This window comes from Plectropomus leopardus, chromosome 19 (genome assembly GCF_026936395.1).
Source record: "Plectropomus leopardus strain MGB_pleo_1.0 chromosome 19, ASM2693639v1, whole genome shotgun sequence".
Taxonomy (NCBI): domain Eukaryota; kingdom Metazoa; phylum Chordata; class Actinopteri; order Perciformes; family Serranidae; genus Plectropomus; species Plectropomus leopardus.
In genome coordinates this window covers 17139397-17161186 of record NC_142194.1, presented here as the reverse complement: position 1 = coordinate 17161186, position 21790 = coordinate 17139397, and the positions used below count along the sequence as shown (strand labels likewise).

Sequence of the window (21790 nt, the reverse complement as noted above, 5' to 3'; positions counted from 1 at the left end):
TTCGGAGAAACTGCGAGTCAACAGACAGAGCACCTCAGATGTAAACAAAAGCCGGTAGTGAGGAAACATGACATACCTGCCGGGCCACTTTACTGACTGCTTGCTAATGTTACCTTAGATGCTCTGTTTCAGCTATGTTGACTGAAAAAAACGTGCATGTTGACTGAAAATCATCCATGCTGTTCTGTCAGGAGATGCAGGGACTTAAACCAGCGGTGAGTAAGTCAAAGAATAAATAATAGTAAAAGTCTGCTAGCCGCTAAGCTAATTTATGCAATGTACAACGCCATAGGCTTATGCTAATAACATTAGCATGTTGTATATGTGGGGGAAATGTGACTGACAAAAGACATTTTTTTGTCTACGATCCTTGATATTTATTTCTGACATTTACTTTAGTGAAAGTATCTTGTTGGCAATACAGGTTTTGAGGATGTTGAGAGAAGTTTGTCTTCAAGTCAGACAGCCCTGATGTTTTAGGAAAAAGATCATGGTTTGAATTATATTAAAAATACTTTATTCCAGAGAGCGTTTTCAAACATGAACCAGTTTTAATTATTTCCAATTGTGTATCTGTTGTTTTTATCTTTTTTGGCCAAAAGCAAAGAAAGGAGTAGAAGCTTCTCCTGTAACCGACTGTGTTAAATGAGCATTTATCAGCCTATATCGATTGCAGGCCCCTAAACTGAATTGAATTTAATGCGTATCGTGGCAGACTTTCTGATATCAGCAAATATTGTATCATTGTTCAGAGTATCGATATAATATCGTATCATGATGAAACCAGTGATGTACATACCTAGTATTATAAGGAAATGCAGTCAATGCCAGTTCAGTCGTGCATCAGTGATTATCTGTCAGTGGAGCGGGGAAGGAAGTAAGTTGTTTTTTAGTGGGACATACAAGGAGGTTGCCAAGTATTCTAGCCAGCTCACCAGCATGAGGAGCTAATTTAGAGCTGTATCAGGCCTCCAATCACCAGCAAGCAGTCCCCATCTTTGGTTCTGAATGTCCATATGATAATAATAAGACCACTGGCAAGACTTGTTTTCGACTGCAGCTGAGGCTGTGTGCTAAATTTGTTTGATTCACAAAATGGATGATTTTGGTTGGACAAAGAAATTCTTTATTGTGATGCCCAGTCTCACTGACGTAAAGAAGCCTGCATGGGGCACTAAATCAGTCCAAACCACTTAAAAGTATAAAGGCCAGTGCAAGCCCCTGAGTACTGTAAAGCAGACAGTGAAGAAGATGGTAGAAAAGAAGAGAGGGACACAAGGCGCTATAATAAAGCTGATTGCCTCAATCTGTACCATTTTGGCCCGCAGTTTGCAGCATTAAACAGAGGCCTTAACCAGTTAAAGTCATTTAAAATATTCAGTTAATTTACAACAAAACTGATGAAGAAATCACATATTTGAATCAAAACACACTTGGTTTACTAAACAAACCAAGAATGAGAACAAAATCTACATGCTGTTATTGCTTGAATCATTAATATTAGCATTTTAACACTTCTGAGTGCTAAGTCACACTGATCTCACCATGACCATAGTGACTGATACCTTAAAGCAACAGTCTGACATTTTGGGAAATACACATTTTTCACTTCACAACCATGAGTTAGGATCAATGGGGTGGATCAATGCCACTCTTACATCTCTCCATTAAATATACTTTAAGTCTACACCCAGCAGTTGATTAGCCTAGCTTAGCATAAAAACTGGAAAAAGAGGGAAACAGCTAACCTAGCTCTGTCAAAAAATAACAAAACCCACCTTTCTTGAGAAGCGTTTATCTAAACAACTTCACATACGTGACACTGTGCTTTCTTGGGTCTTGAGCAGTACACCTGCCATGACATAGCTGTGTCCTCTACTAATGCTAGAGTATGCATCATATACTGAAAGCTTTTTGGGACCCGGCTAATTCCAGGAATGGGTTCATTCTGAAAGTTACATTGTTGATGCTTGAAATGTTTTTGCTACAATCTCCATATCTCCAGTCTCTCTTTCTTCGTCTAATCTGGTGGTGTAACAGTTAGTCGGCTTCTGGCAGGAGTGGCGCACTACTAATAGAGTGTCCCAGGGATGACATCTTTCTGTACGCCAGAAAAACATCATCAGAAAATAAGCTCTGTGGCAAACAAACATTTATGATACCTACACATTTTTTTTATAAATGAACACCACTTAAAGGATTTTTGAAGCCTAAATGCAATCGCCAGAGGTAAAAGATAATGTCGAGCTCAGCATCACTACCACTAGGAGGCTAAAAAGTCGTATTCGACACGGTTCGGCATGATGCCATTTTGTATTCTCATTTAGTCACTTGTTAGCAGCCACACATAAAGCTTCAAAGTTAGCAAGTGAGGTATTTACTTATTTTATGTCATAGAACAAAACGTAAAAGTCTCCTGAGCTAGTGTCAACCACAGACCTTACTTAAGGCTTTTAACAAATAACCCTTTTAAAAAGCCCATTGACTTTGAGACAAGGGAACCAGAGGCCCTGAAATGCTAACTGTCCATCCATCCATCCATCCATCCATCCATTTTCTTCCGCTTATCCGGAGTCGGGTCGCGACTGCTAATGCTAACTGATTTCCAGGTTTTAAGACTCATTACTGCAGTCCTCTGTAAATATGTCTGATAGATCTCAGAGCTCATACTTGACACTGCACTTCCTTGGGTCCTCAGCCATACCCCTGTCAAGTATGAAGTCGATGACATGAGTGGTTCTTGAGAAAATCAAAGGACAGAGACAGACAGACATCATCCTCTAAATGATCCTTTGTATATCAATTACTCACCATGTGTTACCATGAATTTTCGAAGAATACTTTGTTTTTCTCACATGCCTCTATATTTAACGGAAAATCCAAAAAAGGCAGACATTCTTCATAAATTTGGGTCCACATTAAAAAACAGAAAAACCATAACAAAACAGATGTTTGAAAATTCGCACACAACTCATGCAGTATAATCCAATTTATCCAATCGTATGCTCAGTACTTCCCAAACGTGCACCCACAAGTAGTATACCCTGAGCGTACTTGAGCATGCCATGCATATGAGCTCCGCTTGAGTAGAATTCAAATGCACTGGCTTGTCCAGGCATATTACTCAGCCATGCATGAGACTGTTTAATGATATTTTAAATTACAACATTTTAGCAAATATGCATGTCAAAGGGAAATAGCGAACATACTACTGAGTAAATGCCACTTGCATTTTATTGCAGGAGTTGTGTAAAAATTCATAAATGAATGTTTTGATATTGTTTTGCTGTGTTAACCGTTGACCCCTTTTACTTGACCGTGGAGGCATGGAGGGAAAATAAAGTTGCCTTCATGAATTCAACATGTGTTGAGTAACTGACATCAATGATTATTTTGCAGGGTCAATCTGTTAAATGAACAAAGACAAGTGAAAAAGCTAGAGGTTTTATTTTTATGGGGTTTAGTGCCTAAATTCTAGTCATCACTTTGAGATTGAGACTTTGAACTTGTTACTTTACACTTCTGCTTTTTTAAAGATTGAACAATAACTTAACATTTTAATTAGTGAAATGTAGCAGTGATGGTAGGCAAATTTTGTTACCTTTAGACAGAGCTAAGTTTGCTGTTTCTTCTGTTTTCAGTCTTTGTGCCAAGCTAAGCTAACCCGCTGTTGGCCACGGCCTTATGCCTGAAACACAATGCATGCATGAGCACAGTGACGCAACCTTGCTGAACTTCTGTGGCATGCATGCTTGTGGTGTTCACACTAGCAGCATTGTTTCTGCGGCATTGCAGCAGAACTGCCTGCTGTACCTACTGTATTTCCACAACTAAAAGCACAAACTCCATTCATTTATGAAGCCCTGCAGGCTACTGCATTGTCGCCAACACAGTCCTACAAATATTTCAAATTAAAAGGCTTTATGTTAAAAAGTGGAGGAATTCTGTGAATAGAAGCATTGTCAGAGGGCTTTCATTTTGAAACAGAAACAGGAAATATTGAGTAAAGCAGATATATTTGTATTTCCTCATGTCTGTGATAGACATAGACACTGAAACTGTAGTGAAAGGTGGTATAGAGTCAATATAATTATCAAAAGACCATTTTCACTGTCTGTGTTTTTCTGAAAATCATGCCTGTCACGCGGAAAAAATCTGCAAGCCTCCATTTTTCTAGATGTGCCGCAGCTGAGCAGCACCTGAGATGTGCCTGAGCAGCGCAGCTCACGCAGGCAGTGTGGCTGCTCAAACCTGTTACCATGGGTATAAAAAAAAAAACCCAAAAACCAACAGGTTCTGTGGGGCTCATGCAGTTTTTTCCAAGGTGGTATATTTAACCGACAGACATGAGAGTGGTATCAATCTTCTAGAGTAACCCTCAGTGAAAAAGTGATGTGTATTTCCCGAAATGCCAAACAGTTCCTTTAACACAGCATTCCATGAAGCATTTGAGCTGAGCAGTAATTGTTTCATTTATGTCTCCTTAAAACATATTTTAAGTTACATGACTCAGAGTGTATGCTACTCAAAAGCATTATTCATTTCATTTATTGTAACCTGAGATTCTAAATGCTCATAATTGATGCATAAGGAAAGATCCAGAATTCATTATTCACTGGTGTTGTCATCACATTATTATGCAGTCTAAGTCAACATATTCTTAATTTAGTCAGAAATGATAATTCAAAACCATCACTTGGCATTAGTCACATTTTCCATAGACTCGCATTTGTCTCAAAGTACCAGCTCACTCTTACACTGTCCTTTCCATGCACAGTGAAGTTTATTGAGGGGGATCTAATGCAATGCCTGCTCTCTTTTTCAGCTCTCACTCCTGGTGCTGTGAGGAGCTCTGCCTCGTGGACACAATTTAGGAGCATCGGCCCTCTTTTATCCCCTCCTTCCCCATAACCCCTTCCCTTCCTCACCCACCGCCGATCCCAGCCACCCACAGAACGGCTTCCCAGTAGATACTCCTTCCTCTTGCATAACACAGCAACACATAAGCATTCTGATCATATAACATGCAGGTTGAAACTTTGTGAGGAAAGACAAGTGAGCAAAAACTAACAGGGTGCTGGAGAAAAAAAAAACAAAACATAAAGGCAATAAACAGATATGCAGACCAAAGGAATGATATTTTTGGAAAACTGAAGATGTAAAGATTTATATTTTGTACATCAAACTTTTAGTACGAGCTCATAAAAACCCAAGGCACGAAGACACACATTTTGCACGCACAATCCCTCGTTTAGTTTTCTTTACTAACTTCGACACGCACGCCACGGTCTCATGATGATGTGCGAGGTGATGCCCACCATTTCTGAGGATGGGCGGAGTGGGACTGGTGGGGGCCCTTCCTCACCTGCCGGGGCAGGAGTTGGAGGCCCCGGAGGTGCAATGGGAGGAGGAGGCTTCAGTGGGAGAGAGGCCAGAGGCGGAGGAGATGAAGGAGGCAGCACGGGAAACCTGGAGTCGTTAATGGTCAACATGCTGACTGAGAGGGAGAGGCTGCTGGAGAACCTGAGGGAGACACAGGAAAGCCTGGGCACAGCTCAGCTCCGCCTCCGCGAGCTCGGCCACGAAAAGGAGTCACTTCAGAGGCAGCTATCCATCGCTCTGCCACAGGTACAGCTGTGTGTAAATGTGGAGGAATGTATGTATGTATGTATCTATGTATGTCTGTGTATGGAGGAATCAGCCAGTTTGGGAGTGAAAGTCTGTGTTTCAGCTGATAGAAGTGTGCTAAGTTGAGCACTCTTTGTGAGGTAACATTGTTTATCCTCTGTGCTATCAGTGTCTAGTTACTGCATTTTTCTAAGTGTGTGTCACCGTGAAGCGAGCTCATGAGATCGTAAGCCTTTGCAGTGACAGTTCATGCAGAGAGAGTGGATGTTAAATACTTCCCCCTCTGCATCTTCAGAGTTTTCCTCACTAATGTTGTTCTTACTAATGCAGAGGGTTTATGTTCCCATCATCGTCTGGCTGTTAAGTCTAAGTTGCATCCGCAATTTTCCTCTTATTGTCTAATCAGGTTTTATTATGTTTGTTGACCATGTTGTTAGTGGGCGATTAATGATGCTGGAAGCTAATATGTTAATGGATACAGCTTTATTTAAATGAATACTTGCTTTTCTATGAGTTATCTTTAGTTTACGGGGTGAAACTGCTCATTAATAACAACTGGAATTTGAAGATTTTATAACATGAGAAGCTTATTTCTTCTTTTACCGTTTATTATGTTTACAGTTTGTCACTGTCTTGTCAACGCAATTTATGTTTCTCCAGATTCTAAAATGTGTTAAATGTGTCAGGACAATGTAACTAATTTAATCAGATCCCTTCTGCGCATGTTTGTGATGAATTCCTGTATTAATCTAATATGAAGAGATTTTGGTCATCATGTCATCATTTCAAGTCAGAAAGATTTTTTTTACCAAAAGTGAATAGAGCTTTTCAAACTTGCGGTGAACATTGAGAATATTTAGACAGCAGGGCTACTCTTTTTGTTGTCAACACATAATATTTCTCCATGTGTTTTGCTTAGATAAGATTTACTTATATTAGCTTCATGTATTGCCATTTGCACAGGTGGAGGACAGTACAGGGACATTGGATTTTTTGTCTGTGTATCTCTTAAGTTGGCTTGTAAGAATAATACAAAAAAAGGCAGTTAAAAGAGCGTTAGTAAACAAAAGACTCACTTTATACAAAAGGTACACTCTATAAGTTTTATACAATTAAAAATGCAAACTTTGAATTGTTACACAATGACAATTTTCACTATGAATTAATGTACAAGACAGTAGGCTGGGAAGAAACTCTGCATGCTGCGAGAAGTGGATAAAAAAACAATTCTGGAACGACACAATTTAGTATATCACTCTCCTATTTCTTTTTAAATGTTTTGCACACATGACAAGACAGTGACAAAACAACACCAAAACAAACATTTCATTATCACCTTTAGAGGTAAAACAATTCGACAGAAAAATAGAAACTATCTTTTATAATTGATTCATAGTTTAAGTCATTTTTAAAGCAAAATGCCTCACATTGCTGCCTTAGCTTCTCAGTTGTGAGGATTTTTTTCTTTTACTTATTTGATAGTAAACTAAATATCTTTGTATTTTGGGGCTGTTGATCCAATAAGTAATTTTAAGCTATCAGTGTAGGCTTTAAGAAATTACAACAGGTATAATTGCTAATAGCTACCAGGGAAAACGTAAGTGTTATCCTTTTCCTGTTTTGGTTGCAATGGTTGATGCACTTCCTGTAAACTACAAATCGAGCCCTCATTTTCCTGCGAGGTTGTTACCTGGTGGCAGACCGAATTCCATAGTGAAATCGAGGCTTATAGGGAGCCAGTCTGTACGCCGATGGTGTCATTATTCTATGGCCATTACATGGTGCAATCCACGTGTACTTCACAAAAATAAGTTAAAACAAAAAGAAAAAGTCTATTTCCACGTTAAAGGACTACATCACTAAATTGCATTTGAATAATGATATTTTGTGTAAAGCTGTTATCAATTTGCAGCTAACATGGCTGTACAAAGCACTTCAAAATTATATTTCCTATTTCAATGACTCAGTTTTATTGTGCATGATAGAGTAAGGCTGCAAATTCATTTAAATGAATGGAGGCCTAATAGAGATCGAGTGGGATGAAATAAAAACGAAACAATAAGGGGACAAGGGAAGCCGACTGAGAAGCTGACCCCTATCCAAACAAGAAACAATCCCACAAGGCCAAGAGCCAATGGACCCACTGTGTCACCATCTGTATAGAACTCTCTCTGGCTCTTTCTCTCCTCCCTCTTCCACGCAAACACAAACCAATTTCATGTGTCTACTTTCAAATGTTCTTGAATCACAAAGCAGGTAATCCTGACTATAAACGTCAGCACGTCATTGTCATTCTCCTAAACAGCAGATGGCTCTAAGCTTGAAGGCTTCGGTGGTGTTTTATGGCAACACGAAGAAATCACTTACCATTTCTTTAAGAAAATCATGAAAGACACGCTCTGCTATTTGCACTCTGTTTTAAGTGTTATGCAGGAGTTGCAAATGTATTCCCAGCGGTGTTGTGAATGGCATATCGATGCTGTGTTTTTGGGGGGTCTCTCCTGTGCATTCCAGTGCAGAGCCATTGTGTAACAGTGTGATGTAATCCATCCATGAATGCAAGTTCACAGAGGAGGACGAGCGAGAGAGAGTGGTGGTGAAAACTGTGTCAGTGATTTACATGATTGTTGTGTAGGTTTACATCACATACATCTCCCTGCATTCCCGGTCTCAGGTGTTCCACACAGTGTGTTTCTGGAGGGTTTCCGTTATGTATATTTTTAGTGCATTCATATGTGCTGAGCGCAGCCAACTCCATTTAATTTTCAGAGTCACCAGATTTATCCGGCCTGAGTTATTATTTGTCCCTTTAAACTCTCATTGCAGCTCAAGCGGCAGAGCAGAGAGCATTTACATTGAACCATTAAAACCATACATTTAAACAGTTTGTTTTCTTTGCCCCTGAACGCAGCTTGTGTGTTCCACAGGAGTTTGCTGTGTTGACTAAAGAGCTGAACGTTTGCCGGGAGCAGCTTCTGGAGAGGGAGGAGGAGATTGCTGAGCTCAAGGCGGAGAGAAACAACACACGTGTAAGATGTTTAGCGGCCATTTTGCTTATTAGCACTGTAACAGCCTCTGTGTTATCTTCCTCACCCATTGTGGTTGTGTGGGTGTGACACTGTTTCATTTGCTTCTGGGTGTTGTTTTTTTTCCTCCTTCTCTTCCTCTTTCTCCTCCACATTTTCTCTTCGTGACTCCTTTTTTGTGTCCATATCTGCTTTCCTTATCTCTCCCACTCACTCCTTGTCCCTTTCTGCTACCCGGCGCTCTTCTCTACACCCAATTTCATCTCATTGACACTTTTGAAACCCTTCACTCTTCTGTATCTTCTCTGAGCCTTACCTGTCTCTTTCCCTCTCTCTTATTCTCTTTCCCTCCTCATCCGATGCGTCCCTGTCCTTCAAACTTTCTTTCATACCTCTGTCTTGTCACCTCTTTGCATTCTCCTTCCACTTCCCCATCTCCTGCGTTTACATCCCACTCACTCCTGTAGTTGTTGCTGGAACACCTGGAGTGTCTGGTGTCTCGCCATGAGCGCAGTCTGAGGATGACAGTGGTGAAAAGACAAGCCCAGTCCCCGGCAGGGGTCTCCAGTGAGGTGGAAGTCCTCAAAGCCCTCAAGTCTCTGTTTGAGCACCACAAGGCTCTGGATGAGAAGGTGGGTCAAACTACTGTCTGTTAGATTATTGATTGGGGCCTGAATCAACCTACTAAAAGTGAAATGTTGAAGAAAATCTAAAAATCCTTCACTTTTGCTTTCTACTATCCAATGCTTATGGTCAATATTGTTATATCAAGAGCACGTCTCATGACTACTTTTATATGAAGGGGGTCACATGTGGTCATAAACCCACAAAAAGTGCCAAAAAGCTAGTTAGCAGCTAACTGGTGAACACAAAGGAACATTTAACAGCTGAAGAGCCAGATATTTACTGACATACCTGTTACTTAATGCTACTTCAGGGAGGGACTTCACTACATGTATTTGACACTTATAGTTGCTAGTTACTTTTCTCATTACAAAAAAGCATACCTCTATGACATGATGCAGTACTATACTACTTATCTATCTGGTAGTATATAAAGTATTTAAAATCCACTCCACATTAACAAACTGCAACATTAAAATTCTCTTACAGCAGCAGTAATTTCACTTGAACTTAAAGTAGATTTTGCAGATAATACCTATGTTCTTTTAAGGAAGTAACATTGTAAATTTAGGACTTTAACTTGTAATTGCATGTCTTTAGACCATGGTATTTATACTTTTACTTATGTAAAAGCAGAGATACCTGCTAGGGCAGACCAGGGCATTACACGGCCCGCGGGCCGGGGGGACAGCCAAGCAAATTTACTTGTGAATTTGAAAAAAACAAGATGAAAAAACCTAAATCGGCCTCTATTTTGAAACGCTTCTTTGTCGTGACCGTGCTTCTTCCTGTCACGTTTGCTGTCACATTTGACGTTACGAGAGTGACGTCAGAAGGAGCGTCACCTGTTGAGCCGGCAGGCTGGGGCTCGAGAGCTCGTGCTAGCGCGTGGGATTTTATCCATGCACCTACAATTTAGAGACAACTGCTACACGAAATGAGCGCTAAAAAGCGTAAGGTCGACAAAGCAGGCGGAGAAATACAGGAAGCTGTCGGAAGGAGAGAAGCTGAGAAGGGCTGAAGAATTGCTAGCTAAGCTACAAAAGCAGCAGGGACTCTTTAAGCTAGCTACAAGCTACATGCTGCAAATGAAGGAAATGTAAATGTTTTAGCTCACAAAATTGTCCAAAGGAGCAAGTCTTGTATCGATGGGGAATTTATCAGTGCCTGGTGGACACTGCTGCAATACTGTGCCCGGAGAAGACGGAGTCTTTCCAAAATGTGTCCCTGCCGAGGCGAACAGCGACAAGGCGGGTTGAAAACATCGCGGGTAACCTGGAGCTACAGATGAGAAGCAAGGCAGGAAATGTCAACTTCTTCCCCTTGGCCCTGGATGAGAGTTTTGATGTTCGGGACACAGCTCAACTTGTGGTATTTGTAAAAGAAATCAACAAAGACTTTGAAACTATGGAGGAATCGGTCTCCATGCGATCGAGGAAGGGGGCAGCAACCGGTAAGGATTTACTTGCAGAAGTGAATGCATGCATGCAAAAGTTAGGACTATAGTGGGAAAAGTGACAGGTGACCTAATTTAACTGGTAAAGATGTTGGCCTTTTGAAGAGGATGCAGGATAACGTGACTGAGATTAACCCAGAGCAGAAACTATTATTTTACCATCGTGTTATTCATCAAGAGGCGTTCTGCAAGTCTGTATTACAAATAAACCATGTGGTTGACGTTGTAGCAAAAGTTGTGAACTTCATCAGGGCAAGAGCATTACATCACAGCCAATTTGTTGCACTTTTGGAGTAGCATGAGACTGAACAGGCTGAGCTAAGATACCACGCAGCCATCAGGTGGCTCAGCCTGGGCAAAGTGCTCAAAAGAGTGTGGCATCTGAAATCAGAGATTCAGGAGTTTTGTCAAATGAAAGGAAAGGACATCCTTTCATTTGTATTTCATATGGTTGGCTTATTTGGCATTTGCTGTTGACATATCTGCCCTCATGAATGACATGAATTCAAAAAGGGTTTCTTTGCACATGACATGAACAGCCTGGTCAAGGCCTTCATAAGGAAGCTGCTGCTTCTCTCGACAGGTGGAGAGCAACACACTCACACACCTTCCCACACTGAAAGAAAAGACTCCATCTGCTGATCAACTCAACAGATATGCAGCCATGTTGAAGGCATTGCCTGCTGAGTTTTTCCAGGATATTTAAAGCAATGGAACCTGAAATGCCCACAGTCTCCTCCTTTTACATGTGATGTGGACACAGTCTCAAGTGATGTGCAGCTTGAACTCGTAGACTTGCAGTCCGATGCACTGCTTGCACAGCCCTTCAAATTAGTGCCATGACTGACATTTTACTCTTCTCCCAAAGAGGAGAGCTTCTCACACCTGAGGAGACTAACGCAGATGATGCTTCTTCTCTTTGGATCGACATACATATGCGAACAGATATTCTCTGTAATGAAATTCAACAAGTCAAGATACAGATCCTCACTCATTGATGGTCATCTGTCTGCTGTGCTGCGTATAGCAACATCAGGAATAACATCTGACTTAAATGTACTACTCAAGACCCATCAGACTTGATTCCTCCCACTGAGAAAGTTGGCTATCCATGGATTGTATTTGTAACACAAAGATTTTACTGCGGTCACCCAAAAGACTGTCATTATGACCTGTGCACTTGGTACAGAAATACAGGATGGGTTGTGTCCATGGAAGCTTATGCTCTTACATGTTTAAATGTACTGTGTGTTAAAAACAGTATTTGGTGAAGTTTATGATCCTCAACTATTGTTTATTTAATTCTTTTGACATTGACAGTACAAGGGGAGTTGTTCAACAAATATTTGATAAATTGTCAAATAAGTAACATGTGCCTGTGTGTGTAGGTCAGGTTTAATTTTGCCTTTTTTTTGGACCTCCAGTGCATGTTTTTATTTTTTGGCATGCTGAGAGTTTTTTGCTTATTTTTCATATTATTTTAATAGATATAGTTTTATCCCAAAAAGTCAGTACAGTAGGCTAAAGACTCCTACATTTAATTTCCTTAATAAGATGCTGTTTGAAATGATTTTCGCTGTAATAAATGATGATGAATAAGTGCACAGTATGTGTTCTGTCATTTAATCTAGTGATAAAATTTGAGGTTATGGCACGACAAAATTTCTTCGGCCCCCATTAAAAATCCGGGTTTCTCATGTGGCCCCCCAGGAAAAATAATTGCCCACCCCTGTGCTAGGCTCTTAGATGGCTGTAATAGTGACATGGACATGTACTGTATGAAAAATGTTCATGTTTTGTTTTTTATTATATGTGTATATATCATTGGTTATGATGAAGTGTTATTTATCAGAAAAAGATAATTGTAGTTAACAAGATGCAGTTGTTGCTCTTCCATAAACGGCAAATCCTTGCATGTCTTTGCTATTCCTGTTCTGATCATTCATATGATCATGTGCTGCTCTAAAAGGCTCCGCTTATACTTTACTGTAAGTAGGAGTTAGTTGATAAATTATAGTTCAGTCTGACTCAAGAAGTTGGTATTTTAGAGCATTCCTAGAAGTGTGATAAACAGAGGTACATGTGAATACAGCCTTACAGATTTTCTCATCAAGATTATCTTAATCTTTTGTCAAGAAATTGTGTAGGGATGTGAGTGTTTTGACCTCTCATGAACTGTTTGACTGGCTCTATCACCTTGTAGCTTCTTCTTGGTCTCTCTTATCAGGAAGGTCAAAAAGGTGAAGTTACTTTGGGGGAGAGAGCACATCTGTTTTAGCTTTATAAATGCAGCTGGTTTTTATTATTTGTAAATCCCCTGATGGTCAGTCATTGCTTTACCCCACAGGTACGAGAGAGGCTCCGTGTGGCCCTCGAGAGGGTGTCAATGTTAGAGGACCAACTTGCAGCATCTTCTCAAGAGGTAACGACCAGTAGGATAGATTTTCTGTGTCTCAAGGATGCCTTAGCTTTTTTTTTTTTTTTTTAAGAAATAACATATTGTCTGCTTGCCCATATTGTCTCCTCTTTTGTCCCCCCCCCAATTTTGTCTCCCCTTTTCCAGGTAATCTCTTTAAGAGACCAAATTAAAAGACGTCAGCAAGGGGTGGACGGCGGGAAAGATGTAAGGGAGGGTTTTATGCATGTTGGTTCCAGTTGTTTTTGTGTATGTGTTAGCGTCAAGAAAGTCAGTAGAAAAGTAGATGTATGGGTACCATGGTGTGTCAGTGTGATTTATCTCTTACCTCATCCACAAGTCATCTATTTCAACGACAACTTCAATTGATTCTAACTGGTTATTTTTCTTCATCATTCTCATTATTTTCTATATCATCATCATTTTAGCGACTACCCAATGGTCCCTCCACTGGCCTGGAGGATAGCGAGCTGGAGAGACAGCGAGAGGGAGAGATAGAGCGGCAGAGAGCTGAACTCTCCCAGCTGAGGGAGAGGCTGGCCCTCATGTGCCGGCAGGTGAGTCTATGTTTCTGTATATCTGTCAATACGATGTTAAATGTCAGTACGGGGTTAAATGTGAGATCTAAGCTGAAATGCGTTTAGTAAATATATAGGTATTATATCCATCTGTGTGATAGAGTGTGATGAAAAACTAATGACAGTGCATTTACTCTGGTTGGAGCCTCTCTCATACTTTGTAATAGACTAGACAAATGTCCAGAAAACTATATGTATAATTTTCTTAATTATATATTTAAAACAGGTAAAGGTAATTTTCTTGTTTTTCTTTTTTTTGCCTGCTCATTTTCAGATAAATGTCTTTCTAATTCTCAAGCCATTTTTTGCTAAATTGCTTGTCATCTTTTTCCCTTATTTTGTAGAAAATCAAGCCAATTTGCTCAGGTTTGAAAGGGTTAAAATAACAATTAGTTTAAGGTTAAGATTAAGAAAAGTAAGGGCTGACTGTTAAAGGAAAAGTTCAACACTGGGCATGAGAGGTTATGAGGACATATGGATTTCCAGTCTTGTCAGTCTTGTCAAGAAATCAAATAAGAGCATTTACCAAAATGTCAAACTACTCGAATAATTAAAGGGATGATTCGCATTTTAAGTGTGGTTGTGTGAAGTACTTATCCATATTCAGTATGCTGCATAAAGTAAATATCGGTCAGCGTGGCACTAGTTTGGAAAACCAGCAGTATTAACGCCATGGAAAATAAGCAATGTACTGCTCTGGATACGGGCACCAGCAAAACAAATATTAGCCCCCCCTAAAAAATTCATGTTGCTCTAAGAATACACAAGGTTTAGAATATTTTTGCATCTTTACATTTCCATCAGAAAGCCCTTTTTTGCAGGGAACTGAAGCTGTTATATCCATCTATGCTCCCTTTAAAGACACCAGACTTCATTGACAAAAAAAGTAATTATACCTTGCAGAACATGGGAGTTGCTGGCCTACTGCTAACTCCATAGGTTAGTGTGTTTGTGTTATTCTGAGACCCTGGTGAATCTGAACGAACGCCTTACAACACCAAAATCAAACAGTAACACTAAAAAACGAACTGATTGAGGCAGCGGCAGAGTTGCAACTCTGTTCAGCAAGCTAAAATTACAGTTTTTGTCAATGTAGTCTGGTTTTGAAAGGAACATTAATAAGTTTCACTTTCAGTTCGGTTTTCTTGTCAGAAAGGGCTGACTGATAGCAAGGTAAAACGCTGAAAATGTTGTAAATTTAGCGTTTAATTAATCAGATATGGATTTTTTTTTTTGGCTCGCCTTGTCCACAACAATACAACTTACTTCAAGTGGAAGTGCTCTCGCATCCCTCTCCAAACTGGGAGGTGTAAGCCACCTTCTACTGTAGGTAATACACTAACTGGATAAGTACCTCATCCAACCACACTTCAGCAAATTGAACTATGCCTTTAAAGTTAGGGTTTTGTTAGCCCTGAGGATTAAAGTCAGAAGGAGTCCTCAGAAGTGTGGAAATACAAGAGTTATGTGCACATTTGTACTGTGCATTTGTTCCATTAATTTAGTTTATATAATGAACACTGGCTTTTATAATAAATTCCTTTAGTTTACCACTTTACGGAGAGCCAAATTATTAAACAAGTATTTCCAATGGTATATCCCAATAAGGAGGAGATCTATGTACAGTACTGATCTCTCTATTCCCTCTTGTGGCCAGTTAGACTATTGCAGCTGCTTAAAAACGCCATAATGATACTGTATGGTGTTGAATAAGACGCTATTTAAATTTATTCATAGACACAGTGTATGTAGTGCTGTCCAATAAAGTCTTGCGTAATGGGTAAAAAGTGTTTAAGTGAAGATGCATAACTCACAAAAAGGTTGACTGCTTTGTCAGAGGATTTTATGATAAAACTGAGCAGAGGCACATTTTTATTGCGTGTTATATGCGTCAGACCCTGCGCATGTTACACTTATGTCAGTGACGCTGTTTAAGGGTCTTACATTGACCAGTCAGACATTTGTAATGAATCACTTGTCTTGTCTATTTACACTTGGTGCTGTGGCAGTTAACACTGACTCACATCGGTTCAATCTGTGTCATCTTGTATCCCTTTGTGGTGTCACGTCAGGTTGGGGAAATAGAGGAACAGCTTGCAGCCGCCAGGAGGGAGGTGACGAAGTCGGAGGAGGCCAATCAGAAGCTCCAAAGGGAAGTGAAAGAGGTCTGTAGGGCCAATCTGTCTCTACCCAGCCAAGACCCTGAGCTCCCTTGATTCCCGGGGCTCTGAGTGTATATTTGAACACAATGGGCATATGTTGGAGACATACTGATATGCATTATTTTGGAGGGTAACGAGAGTGAAAGTAACATAAATGAAACAGTTATGAGGTCGATCTTTGCTTATTGGGGTTACTGTTAGGTATCCTTACCTAGCCATTAGTTGTCACATATATGTGTAGTAAGAACTGTTATCTCATGTTTAAAAGCCTGAACTATACATCTTATTTCATGATACATTTTTGCTTCTTCTAGGCCCTTTGCCAAAGGGAGGACATGGAGGAAAGGATTACAACATTAGAACGCAGGTAACATTTTCTTTTTGTGGAATCTATTCTAGTTTTTTGAACTGAGGACTTGCACCTTTTTTTCTTTTGAAAACAGAATCTCATACATCAGCCGTGATGAACATAGCAGAGGGACCATATGTTTCACCTGTTGGCTGGAAATGTGTTGCAAAGGTGTCCTGACACCTATTTATACAGCCCAAGGTTGTTTTACATAATGACATTTGCATTACGCTCTTATTAAGAAAGCAGCTGTGAGCGAAAAGCCACAAAAGCAGACTTCCTGGTACACAGTTTGTTCGAGAGCTTGAATGTAAGCCGATGTCCTAGTTAGTACGGACAATTTTAGTGTATAAGGCTTACTATACCGTTTTATTGAGGAGTTGAGATAAAAAATTAGTACTTTGAGTCTGTCACATTTACATGTTTTCCTATAAAAATGTACACCAAAAAAAACATATTTAAACCACTTTGAGTGTAAACAATGAACCTCTGAAATCTCTTTTCTTTCTATCTTTACCACAAAAAGTGTCTGCAGGCTTCCTCACAACACCAAGAGGGGTAGCCTTATAGGGTAGCTCCTGTGTTGCCAGAGGGGCAAAATGTCTGCAAATCAATCACTACTGCTTGCAGAGTTATACTGGGGATTTTCCTCAAAAAATGTACTCATGTGGAAGTAATCCCTCTCAATCATCACTTATAAAGCTCTAGAAGTGTATGTGTATTTTTCTGCAGATACTCTGCCCTCTGACTGTATTTTCTTCATATTTTCTGTGTGTGAAACATTAAGGGGTGTGAACCCTCATTGTGCTCATGTGAGGTCAGGGCTTTATAAAATTTAGCAACCGGGTGCCAGATTGTAAGCAGCAGGCCTCAGAGAGACACAGCAAAGAAAAAACACAACTATAGTAAAGCGAAACATCACGAGAGTGGATGTAGTGTTGGATTTTACTTTACTGAGTTTCCCTGGTGAGGGTGTATACAAACAGTAACAAACATTCCTGCATATTATACCTTTAAATACTGTTGGCACACAGTAATAACTGTAGCCAACTCAGACAAACATTGTAACTTTCTTTTTATCAAAACAGAGCTTATTCCATCTGGATTTGATGTGTTTTGACCATAAGAAGACACTGTTTGATGATATTTTATTGAATGAATGTCTTTGTGTAGAATCAAATACATGATGTTTTGTTGGTTAGCTCTAATGATTTGATGGTCGCTTGTTGATGAATGCAGGTACCTCAGCGCCCAGAGGGAGGCGACTTCTCTCCATGATATCAAAGACAAGCTGGAAAATGAGCTGGCCAGCAAGGAATCGCTGCACAGACAGGTCAGGGATAAAATAGTCTGCACTTGCTATGTTTGATGGACTTATATGGGATTTAAATATCTGTAAATGACTGGTACGCCAATGCCATTATATTACAATCACATTAGGTGCAGGTTCATTTTTTTTTTAACTGATCTCCAACATGTGTTTTGGTCTGTGTGTGCAGAGTGAAGAGAAAAACAGACAGCTGCAGGAACGCCTGGATGAAGCCAAACAGAAGCTGCAGCAGACTCTACAGAGGGCAGAGACATTGCCGGAGATCGAGGCCCAGCTTGCCCAAAGGGTTGCTGCTCTCAACAAGGTACTTTGAGTCAGAAGCAATCAGATACTGAACCCGACTGAACAGACAACCTGCCACTTTGATTCAGTGCTGATAAATACATTCAAAGGTTGGGATTCATTTCCAGTCGCCTGAACATTGTATATAAGTGATACTAAACTCACAGCCCACGGGTCCAATCTGGCTCAACATAGGGTGCCGCGTGGCCCCCCAACTATTTTTTAATTCACAATAATAATAAAGTTATTGACAGTGGGAATTGTTTTTGTTGTTTAGTATACACCAGAGTGCATAAACAGCATTAAAATACAACTTTTTTATCAAAGTCCCAGTGGAGCACCCCATAAAAGAGGTCCAAGTTAAGCCCATAATGTCCTAAAATCCTAGAAATGTTCTAAAATTCCATAAATGTCCTCAAATCCTGGAAACATCCAAAAATTCTAGAAATGTCCTAAAATCCAAGAAGTTTCCTGAAATCCGAGAAACATCCCAAAATCCTAGCAGTGTCCCATAATCTTAGAAAAGTCCTAATATTCTAAAAATGTCTTAAAATTCCGAAACATGCTAAAATCGGAGAAACGTCCTAAAATCCTACAAATGTCCTAAAATCCTAGAGACGTGTATGGGGCTGCTGCGACTGGCCCCTGGCCTTCTGTCATATTGGAAATATATTAAATAATTAGATAGTCATTTCTTATTTTGAACAAGAATCTGAATACTTTTATGTGGATCTATTTTTAATCCATGCATGCCTCAGACACAGGTTTGTAGGGATATCAGGAATTTATTTATTTATTGTCAAATTCAGGCAGAGGAGCGCCATGGAAACTTTGAGGAGCGGCTACGGCAAATGGAAGCTCAACTGGAGGAAAAGAATCAGGAGTTACAGAGGGTAAAGGCTTTTTTTTACTTGGCTACATTTACCCTTTGAAACAAAAGTAAAGTTTGTTCTCCAATTTTTTTAAACACCTCTCTTATGGCTCTTTCATTTAAGGCAAGGCAGAGGGAGAAGATGAATGATGAACACAACAAACGGCTCTCAGATACAGTGGACAAGCTTCTGTCTGAGTCCAATGAAAGACTGCAGCTCCACCTCAAAGAGAGGATGGCAGCACTGGAGGAAAAGGTAACAAGAAGACTAATACGTGGTGCAGAACGCTGTTATGATGTAATGGAAATAAGAAAGTGTATATTAATTTTTCTGCTCTGCTATAGAATGCTCTGTCAGAGGAACTTTCCAATATGAAGAAAATCCAGGATGATCTTCTAGCTAATAAGGTATTCACCTTTTGTTGTGTTATGTTATGAATTTATTGTCCCGGTTTGTGTGCACAGTCCAGCTTTTAACAGCCCTGTCTTTGTTGAATGTTCTTATTTACACATATTGCTCAGGATGTTGACCTTTAATTCTTTAATATCAAACATTTCCCAGGTCTCAAGAATTTCACCTATCCCTGCAAACAAGAGATGTGATGTTAAAAAGAAAATATTTGTTTTCCTTGTGGAAAAAATAGCAAGTTATAGTCTTGTTTCCTCTGTGCTTTAGGAACAACTCCTTGCTGAGCTGGAGCGAATCCAACTGGAGCTGGATCAGCTGAGAGGCAGGCCTGGCTCCTCTTATTCCAGGTTAGTCACAATGAACCTTTATGGGAATGTATTTATACAATATGTCCTACATTTTGTAAATGTCCAAATAAAAACAAAGTGTCCCATGGGATACTATATGTACACAGCCTTTTCTGGGCACTTATTTTTTGTTTACTCTCATTCAGTTGTAATGTACGTCCACTGAAATCTATTTTAAAGAGTAATTATTTATACTGTACCCAGAGGGTGATGTTCTGGCCCACCAGTATGCAAATCACATATATATGCAGTATTTCTAAAGCCTTTATATTTCCAGGAAAACCTGTCTGTGTGATAACATCATGTTTTTCACCCAGGAAATGAAAACATTTTCATCTTCAAGCACTAAAATAACAAATGAATTCTGGATCTCACCATAGGGCGGGCAGCGTGAGCTCACTTCCCTCCACACTTTTTCGAAGATCTCTTCCAGGGAGCGCCTCGGAGCTGCGGTACCCCCAGGGTGGAGGCTCGCTCCCATCCGGCTACGGCAACTCCTCCGGTGGGGTGGTGGTCAGGCGGACACACCGTGGCCGGTGGGGGGGTACTAGAGATGATAGTAACAAGGTGTTGATCTCACACTGAAGTAATGATGATGATGATGATGATGATGATGATGATGATGTCAATATTATTTGTTATATGAATGATAATTTTTTGCATTTTTTTCTCTCTTTCCAGTATGGAGAGTGGGACAGCGGATCTATGCTGGGTCCCGGGTATGAGGGAGGGGAGGGAGGCTGCTCTGATGACGAGGACGACAGGGAGACTCTGTTCGGATCGGAGCTGCTGTCTCCCAGCGGACAGACAGATGTACAGACTTTGGCCATCATGCTGCAGGAGCAGCTGGAGGCCATCAACAAGGAGATTAAGTGAGTTTTATGTCCCAGGTCCCTACAGTCATCCAAAACTTGGAAAAGTCATGAAATTTATAAAAATCATTGAAAGTTTTGGAAACAATTATGGAATTTTGTTGTGTGTAATCAAACAAAATTTTAGACTAACCTTCCATGGATAACGTTCCACATAATGTAACATCAAATTTATTGTCTGTAAGTCAGCTGTTGACATAACACAGCTCTAATATGCGTCAACTAAGGGCTGCAACAATGCGATGCAATGCAAATCCACGGGATTTCTCTTAAGTGTGTGAGCGTATATGTGTGTAGAAAAGAAAACCATAACCGGGCCAGCAAGTACTGCCAACAGTGAAGCATGTGGTTTTCCAAATTTGAAATGTTTTCATTTGTTCTTGGAAAGCAATTGAAGAGTTTTGAAATAATGTCCATTAAATTGTGTAGGAGCCTTGTATGTCCATTACAGTTTAACATTTCATTAGACTTAATTCAGATGTTATGACCATTTGGGCAATCAACATTTTAGCCTACATTCAAAGAGATGTTAACGCCTGAGATCACCTCCTTTCAGGCTGATTCAGGAGGAAAAGGAGAGCACAGAGCTGAGGGCAGAGGAGATCGAGAGCCGGGTCAGCAGCGTGGCCCTCGATGCCCCACCTCTTCCACCCTCCTCTCTGGGAGGACGGGACAGCGTCGGGAGGGGATATATGACTCCCTCCATCACCTCCTCCACATTGGCGTCTCCCTCACCACCCAGTTCTGGACATTCCACCCCCCGCCTGCCACATTCCCCTGCCAGGGAGACTGACAGACAGGTACTGTGAAGAAGTTGAGACATAAGCCACAAATGTGTTTCAAATGAGCCCAATTTAGGCAAAGGGATCGATTTAGTGTAAATTAACCCAACTTTTTCCACCCTACAGAATAGCAAAGAGGGTGAAGAATGCAGAGCGCTTGCCCTGATTGACTCCACCCCTTCTGTTCCTCGAGCCCTAAGATTGGACCGAATGACACACACTCACCCAGGAGCAGGCCTCGATGACCTCCGTGAATTTCGCAGGTACTTTAAAGAAGGTTACTCAGAAACATTTTATTTGGCAAATGAGCTAGTTTTCAGATGTCTGTGTTTATTTCACTTCCTGTTTTTACTCCTCTCTGGCCTTCCAGTCTCTCTGCTGATGGCTCCACCACTGCAAGCCAGGATTCTCTTCACAAGGCCAGCAAAAAGAAAAGCATTAAGTCATCCATCGGTCGCCTCTTTGGCAAAAAGGAAAAGGGGAGGATCGGTGCACCTGGGCGCGAATCTGCCTCACTGGGTCCGTGAACAGATGGATACTCATTTAGAACATCATTTTGTTTTCCAACTGATAAATATATGTTTACAGTTATCATCAGCATTGGTACTAATATGTTTGAGGGATATTTCACCGATTTTCAACCAGCCATGTATTAAAA

At 40.4% G+C, this 21790-nt stretch overlaps 1 protein-coding gene and 1 pseudogene across 6 annotated transcripts in view; both read left to right on the top strand.

The window, feature by feature from the left end:
- LOC121958814 (liprin-alpha-3-like) overlaps positions 1-21790 on the top strand; it is a 38179-nt gene that overhangs the window by 4756 nt on the left and 11633 nt on the right. For 3 of the 6 annotated variants that reach the window (XM_042507949.2, XM_042507948.2, XM_042507952.2), the window contains exons 2-20: positions 4826-5628; positions 8556-8657; positions 9122-9286; positions 13082-13156; positions 13298-13357; positions 13579-13707; positions 15801-15893; positions 16205-16257; positions 17479-17572; positions 17739-17873; positions 18661-18744; positions 18847-18978; positions 19068-19130; positions 19399-19478; positions 19859-20045; positions 20160-20350; positions 20907-21150; positions 21259-21395; positions 21503-21651. In XM_042507949.2, coding sequence (XP_042363883.1) covers positions 5293-5628; positions 8556-8657; positions 9122-9286; positions 13082-13156; positions 13298-13357; positions 13579-13707; positions 15801-15893; positions 16205-16257; positions 17479-17572; positions 17739-17873; positions 18661-18744; positions 18847-18978; positions 19068-19130; positions 19399-19478; positions 19859-20045; positions 20160-20350; positions 20907-21150; positions 21259-21395; positions 21503-21651 — 2509 coding nt within the window. In that variant the 5' untranslated portion in view covers positions 4826-5292. Of the gene's footprint in view, positions 1-4825; positions 5629-8555; positions 8658-9121; positions 9287-10139; positions 10732-13081; positions 13157-13297; positions 13358-13578; positions 13708-15800; positions 15894-16204; positions 16258-17478; positions 17573-17738; positions 17874-18660; positions 18745-18846; positions 18979-19067; positions 19131-19398; positions 19479-19858; positions 20046-20159; positions 20351-20906; positions 21151-21258; positions 21396-21502; positions 21652-21790 lie in introns of those variants that run through there. The other 3 variants (XM_042507950.2, XM_088070096.1, XM_088070097.1) reach the window with 3 other exon arrangements.
- On the top strand, positions 10216-12438 carry LOC148186337 (general transcription factor II-I repeat domain-containing protein 2-like; annotated as a pseudogene).